At 59.2% G+C, this 7,158-nt stretch overlaps 1 protein-coding gene across 2 annotated transcripts in view; it reads left to right on the forward strand.

Annotated features, from left to right (window-relative positions):
• Positions 1–3,349, forward strand: part of LOC310960421 (properdin-like) — a 10,818-nt gene extending 7,469 nt beyond the window's left edge. For both annotated transcript variants that reach the window (XM_083932126.1, XM_083932125.1), the window contains exons 6-10: positions 1–89; positions 702–875; positions 960–1,157; positions 1,913–2,024; positions 2,748–3,349. The exon at positions 1–89 is cut by the window's left edge and continues 103 nt beyond it. In XM_083932126.1, coding sequence (XP_083788252.1) covers positions 1–89; positions 702–875; positions 960–1,157; positions 1,913–2,024; positions 2,748–2,877 — 703 coding nt within the window. In that variant the 3' untranslated portion in view covers positions 2,878–3,349. The remainder of the gene's footprint in view (positions 90–701; positions 876–959; positions 1,158–1,912; positions 2,025–2,747) is intronic.
• The last annotated feature ends 3,809 nt before the right edge of the window (positions 3,350–7,158 follow it).

The raw sequence follows: 7,158 nt of genomic DNA on the forward strand, positions 1-7,158 counted from the left end.
CCCCGCCCCTTCATCCAGCCCAGCCGGCGCAGGATGCCAGGGAGACAACGCCGAGACGGAGAACTGTGACCACCTGCCTCACTGCCCAGGTACACCTGTCCACCTGTCCACCTGTCTGTCACCCTCAGGCCCGATAAAGACTCCAGGTGTCCCCGTAGAGACGATAAAGACTCCAGGTGTCCCCGTAGAGACTATAAAGACTCCAGGTGTCCCCGTAGAGACGATAGAGACTCCAGGTGTCCCCGTAGAGACCATAGAGACTCCAGGTGTCCCCGTAGAGACGATAGAGACTCCAGGTGTCCCCGTAGAGACTATAAAGACTCCAGGTGTCCCCGTAGAGACTATAAAGACTCCAGGTGTCCTCGTAGAGACGATAGAGACTCCAGGTGTCCCCGTAGAGACGATCAAGACTCCAGGTGTCCTCGTAGAGACGATAGAGACCCCAGGTGTCCCCGTAGAGACGACAAAGACTCCAGGTGTCCTCTAGAGACCATAGAGACTCCAGGTGTCCCCGTAGAGACGATAAGGACTCCAGGTGTCCCCGTAGAGACGATAGAGACTCCAGGTGTCCCCGTAGAGACGATCAAGACTCCAGGTGTCCCCGTAGAGACGATAGAGACTCCAGGTGTCCTCTAGAGACCATAAAGACTCCAGGTGTCCTCGTAGAGACCATAACTCTCTCTCTCTCTGTCCGTCTCCAGTGGACGGAGGATGGGGGTCTTGGTCTCCATTCTCACCCTGTCCTGTCACCTGTGGGGTGGGGCTCCAAGTGTCACTCAGGAGATGTGACAGCCCCGCCCCCAAACACGGCGGCGGTCCATGTCCCGGGGAGGGCCGTCGAACCAGCATCTGTAAGACCAACGTCCACTGTCCAGGTACCCGACTCCTGTCCTTTATCGAACGCTGTTGTGTCTCCGCCCTTTCACGGCGTGCAAGCGTAAACGTCTGTGTCTTCGCAGTGGACGGGACGTGGTCGGAGTGGTCGCCGTGGCATCCGTGTACGTATCCGTTCGGTGGGCGGAACATCAAATGCAAGCAGCTGGGCGGGATTCAGAGCCGCGAGCGCCGGTGTCTTCATCGGGCGCACAACGGGTCCATCTGCAGGGACGGCGAGCTGACGGAGGGCCGGGTCTGCTACGACGTGGACAGATGTTACCGTGGGTGACACAGCATTTTACACACAGCGTTCAAACAAGACGACCACCCCCCCCCCCCGGCATCAGAGCAGGGTCCACTCGTCCCCTCAGTCCCCCACTCCGGTCAGGGAGGGTGGTGGTCCCTGACAGACCACCAGAGACCAGCATATCCGCCTGAATCTAACGTGAACGATCACAACAGCTCCATCTAGAGTCTCCAGATCGTCGTCCCAACAACAAAGTATAAGTCCAGCAGTGGGGTTGCCAGGTTGGTCAGACCCGGCCCAGTAGCTCCAGGAGACCGGAGTCTGTTTGAGCCTGTTTGAACCCGTCCCCTCCAGAAAACCACAGCATCAAAACAAGGATTAGAGGAGTTTGACTGACAGTTAGCGTTAGCCGTTAGCGTTAGCCGTTGCAGCTAAGTGCAGATGAAAGTGATGTTAGCATCAAGGAGCAGCGTAGCCATGTGGGCGCGCGTTTGAATGGCTTTTCTCTCCTAGTCCTGGTCCAGTGGTCCTGGTCCAGTGGTCCTGGTCCAGTGGTCCTGGTCCAGTGGTCCTGGTCCAGTGGTCCTGGTCCAGTGGTCCAGGTCCAGTGGTCCTGCTCCAGTGGTCCTGCTCCAGTGGTCCTGGTCCAGGTCCTGGTCCTGGTCCAGTGTTCTCAGAAATATGAACAGGTTCCTCGGTCTGAGAACGCCTCAAACGTTGACTTCCTGCTAGCGAGTTCTCTGTGTTGATGCCGTTAGTGCTGATAGTTCGATGCTCTGTGTGTTTCAGCGAGGGGCAGCTGGGAGGGCTGGGAGCCCTGGACCCTGTGCCGCCCCCCCTGTGGAGAAAAGTCCAGACGCTTCAGGGTGAGACACTGCAAACCAGATTACAGCGGCTACAGGTGAGTTAGAGACTGGGACTCTGAGGGGTCACCTGGACCAGAGGACTGGGACTCTGAGGGGTCACCTGGACCAGAGGACAGAGACTCTGAGGGGTCACCTGGACCAGAGGACTGAGACTGTGAGGGGTCACCTGGACCAGAGGACTGAGACTCTGAGGGGTCACCTGGACCAGAGGACTGAGACTCTGAGGGGTCACCTGGACCAGAGGACTGGGACTCTGAGGGGTCACCTGGACCAGAGGACTGGGACTCTGAGGGGTCACCTGGACCAGAGGACGGAGACTCTGAGGGGTCACCTGGACCAGAGGACTGAGACTCTGAGGGGTCACCTGGTACCAGAGGACTGAGACTGTGAGGGGTCACCTGGACCAGAGGACTGAGACTCTGAGGGGTCACCTGGACCAGAGGACTGAGACTCTGAGGGGTCACCTGGACCAGAGGACTGAGACTCTGAGGGGTCACCTGGACCAGAGGACTGTGACTCTGAGGGGTCACCTGGACCAGAGGACTGGGACTCTGAGGGGTCACCTGGACCAGAGGACTGAGACTCTGAGGGGTCACCTGGACCAGAGGACTGAGACTCTGAGGGGTCACCTGGACCAGAGGACTGAGACTCTGAGGGTCACCTGGACCAGAGGACTGAGTGTGTGTGGGTGTGTGTGTGTGTGTGTGTGTGTGTGTGTGTGTGTGTGTGTGTGTGTGTGTGTGTGTGTGTGTTTTCAGTCCTACCATTGGTCGTCTGAGGAAACCAGCAACTTTCTTCGGGGATCCAAAAGCCGACTGCGGCGCGGCGCCCGAGGGCGCGGAGACGCGTCAGTTTGAGCCCTGCGTCAACGCTCCAGCCTGCACCTAACAACCTGCTCACCGATGAGTTTAACAACGCCTAACAACCTGCTCACCGATGAGTTTAACAACGCCTAACAACGGGCTCACCGATGAGTTTAACAACGCCTAACAACCTGCTCACCGATGAGTTTAACAACGCCTAACAAGCTGCTCACCGAAGAGTTTAACAACGCCTAACAACCTGCTCACCGATGAGTTCAACAACGCCTAACAACCTGCTCACCGATGAGTTCAACAACGCCTAACAACCTGCTCACCGATGAGTTTAACAACGCCTAACAACCTGCTCACCGATGAGTTCAACAACGCCTAACCACCTGCTCACCGATGAGTTTAACAACGCCTAACAACCTGCTCACCGCTGAGTTTAACAACGCCTAACAACCTGCTCACCGATGAGTTGTGAATGAATGTTACGTTGAACACAATAATAATGAAATGATTTTAAATGTTTGTGTAATAAAATAATTAAAGTCGCACTTCTTTGTCTTTTTGTAACGTCACAACCAGAGTCATATCTCCATGGCAACACTGAGGGGGGGGGGGGGGGTAGTTTATTTGATTGGAGGTTAAAGTGTATGAATAATTAGGGGCGTGGCCTCTTGAGTGACAGCTAGCCTCTGACCCTCACTTCCCCTCGGAGGTAAACGTCAGCCAGACGGACGTACGCCCCTCCCCCCAGCGTCACATACATGCCCTTTTATGGTCAGAGGAAAAGAGGCGGAGTCAAAGTCTGACAGGTGGAGACTCCTGTAGACAAGGACGACCGCTGCGTCTCCACCCCGACCCTCGTCCCTGCTGGAGGTTCGGCGCTCTGATTCCACGTGAGCTGGCGGAAGAATGCTTCTTGCTGCCTATACGTCATCACGCCGTAACACGTCACACGCATTGATGACGTCATGGCGATGCGTGGCTTTGTTTCCAGATCTTTCCGTAGACCTCTGAGTTTTTGTGCGTCTTGTCGACTGTTTTTGAATCTTTTCATCGACCAAATCTGCAGTAAACACTCCACCTCCGCATCACACCAACGTGAACCTTTCACCGCCATTGTTTGAAATGTCCGCGCATGGTCCCTCCTTCTTTTTTCTACGTCCCAACAGGCGCACAGGAAATGACCTCAGAACCGCCGTAGGCCTCGCGCTCGTACACGTGCGCACGCTCGTGCTCGTACACGTGCAAACGTGCTTTACTAAAGCCCACCTCTCCCAAACGGGCCGTGGACGGCAAGCGTGCCGCTCCTAGACGTGGTACGGTTGCACTCACACTGGTCAAAGGAACCAGACTTTAGCCGTGACACGTGCTGGGGCACGGGACGGAGGCACAGTGGGAGGGGGCACGGTACGGGGCACAGTGGGAGGGGGCACGGGACGGAGGCACAGTGGGAGGGGGCACGGGACGGAGGCACAGTGGGAGGGGGCACGGTACGGGGCACAGTGGGAGGGGGCACGGGACGGAGGCACAGTGGGAGGGGGCACGGGACGGAGGCGCAGTGGGAGGGGGCACGGGACGGAGGCACAGTGGGAGGGCGCCCTGAGTCACAGTTTTTCTCTAAAAGTGCCTTAAACCTGGACTCAGTTCAGGCAGAACCGTGGGCCCCGGGTCGAACCCGTCCTGGCCCCAGAACATTGGAACCCTCTGTTCGCTGCGTCTCTCAGTGACGAGGCTTTTGCTCCTCGGACGCGTCGACTCAGCGTTCTTTAGGTGTGTGCCAGTTCTGTCCCTGCCCCCCCCCCCCCCCCCCCCCTCTACTCTGATAGCACACTTGGTGTTTACCCCGGTCTCAAAGGTTCGATTTCCACACTGCTGCTTCTCACAGGTCCGACAGCACCTGTGAGGCTTTACGTAACGCCGGCCTGTCACAGAGTTCAGTTCCTCGTCTCAGAGGAAGGTGTGGGAATCGACCCGACGTGGATCCGGACTGGACCGGCTCAGCTCACTCACATGTGGTTGGCTTGTGTGTCTGACTCCCTCTCAGCCGTCACAGCTGCCAACATCCATCTGTTTGGTGTCCCACCCGCTGTGCCTCACTGCCGTCCTGCTCTGCTGAGCTTGTTGCCTTTCCCACACTGCTAGCAAGACGTGCTATTCTTGCTAGCAGTGTGACTTTCCCCTCAGAACAGTTCAGTCTGTGCCCACAACTGACCTTTGCTGTCAAACCGTGCCCCAAGTCATTCCTCCTCCACCTCCTCGACCTCCTCGTCCTCCTCCACCACCTCATCCACCTCCACCTCCACCTCCTCGACCACCTCGACCTCCTCGACCTCCTCGACCTCCTCGACCTCCTCGTCCTCCTCGACCTCCTCGACCTCCTCGTCCACCTCGACCTCCTCCACCACCTCGTCCTCCTCGACCACCTCGTCCACCTCCACCTCCTCGACCTCCTCGACCTCCTCGTCCACCTCGACCTCCTCGACCTCCTCGTCCTCCTCGACCACCTCGTCCACCTCCACCTCCTCGACCTCCTCGACCTCCTCGTCCTCCTCGACCTCCTCGACCTCCTCGTCCTCCTCGACCACCTCGTCCTCCTCGACCTCGACCTCCTCCACCTCCTCGACCACCTCGTCCTCCTCCACCTCGACCTCCTCCACCTCCTCGACCTCCTCGACCACCTCGTCCTCCTCCACCACCTCGACCTCCTCCTCCTCCTCGACCTCCTCGTCCTCCTCGACCTCCTCCTCCTCCTCGACCTCCTCGTCCTCCTCGACCTCCTCGACCTCCTCGTCCTCCTCGTCCTCCTCGTCCTCCTCGACCTCCTCGACCTCCTCGACCACCTCGTCCACCTCGACCTCCTCGTCCTCCTCGACCACCTCCACCTCCTCGACCTCCTCGACCTCCTCCACCACCTCGACCTCCTCGTCCTCCTCGACCTCCTCGACCTCCTCGACCACCTCGTCCTCCACCTCCTCGACCTCCTCGACCACCTCGACCTCCTCGTCCTCCTCGACCTCCTCGACCTCCTCGTCCTCCTCGACCACCTCGACCTCCTCGTCCTCCTCGACCACCTCGACCTCCTCGTCCTCCTCGACCACCTCGACCTCCTCGTCCTCCTCGACCACCTCGACCTCCTCGTCCTCCTCGACCACCTCGACCTCCTCGACCTCCTCCACCACCTCGACCTCCTCCACCTCCTCGACCTCCTCGACCTCCTCCACCACCTCGACCTCCTCCACCTCCTCGACCACCTCGTCCTCCACCTCCTCGACCACCTCGTCCACCTCGACCTCCTCCACCTCCTCGACCACCTCGTCCACCTCGACCACCTCGACCTCCTCGACCTCCTCCTCCTCCTCGACCACCTCAACCTCCTCGTCCTCCTCGTCCTCCTCGTCCTCCTCGTCCTCCTCGACCACCTCGTCCACCTCCACCTCCTCGACCTCCTCGACCTCCTCGTCCTCCTCGACCTCCTCGTCCTCCTCGACCACCTCGTCCTCCTCGACCTCGACCTCCTCCACCTCCTCGACCACCTCGTCCTCCTCCACCTCGACCTCCTCCACCTCCTCGACCTCCTCGACCACCTCGTCCTCCTCCACCACCTCGACCTCCTCGTCCTCCTCGTCCTCCTCGACCTCCTCGTCCTCCTCGACCACCTCGTCCTCCTCCACCTCCTCCTCCTCCTCGACCTCCTCGTCCTCCTCGACCTCCTCGACCTCCTCGTCCTCCTCGACCACCTCGACCTCCTCGACCTCCTCCACCACCTCGACCTCCTCCACCTCCTCGACCTCCTCCACCTCCTCGACCTCCTCGACCTCCTCGACCTCCTCGACCACCTCGTCCACCTCGACCTCCTCGACCTCCTCGACCACCTCGTCCTCCACCTCCTCGACCTCCTCGACCACCTCGACCTCCTCGACCACCTCGACCTCCTCGACCTCCTCGACCACCTCGACCTCCTCGACCACCTCGACCACCAGAATGCTTCTTGCTGCCTATACGTCATCACGCCGTAACACGTCACACGCATTGATGACGTCATGGCGATGCGTGGCTTTGTTTCCAGATCTTTCCGTAGACCTCGGAGTTTTTGTGCGTCTTGTCGACTGTTTTTGAATCTTTTCATCGACCAAATCTGCAGTAAACACTCCACCTCCGCATCACACCAACGTCAACCTTTCACCGCCATTGTTTGAAATGTCCGCGCATGGTCCCTCCTTCTTTTTTCTACGTCCCAACAGGCGCACAGGAAATGACCTCAGAGCCGCCGTAGGCCTCGTGCTCGTACACGTGCGCACGCTCGTGCTCGTACACGTGCAAACGTGCTTTACTAAAGCCCACCTCTCCCAAACGGGCC

The sequence above is a fragment of the Echiichthys vipera genome (genome assembly GCF_963691815.1).
Source record: "Echiichthys vipera genome assembly, chromosome: 17".
Classification (NCBI taxonomy): domain Eukaryota; kingdom Metazoa; phylum Chordata; class Actinopteri; order Perciformes; family Trachinidae; genus Echiichthys; species Echiichthys vipera.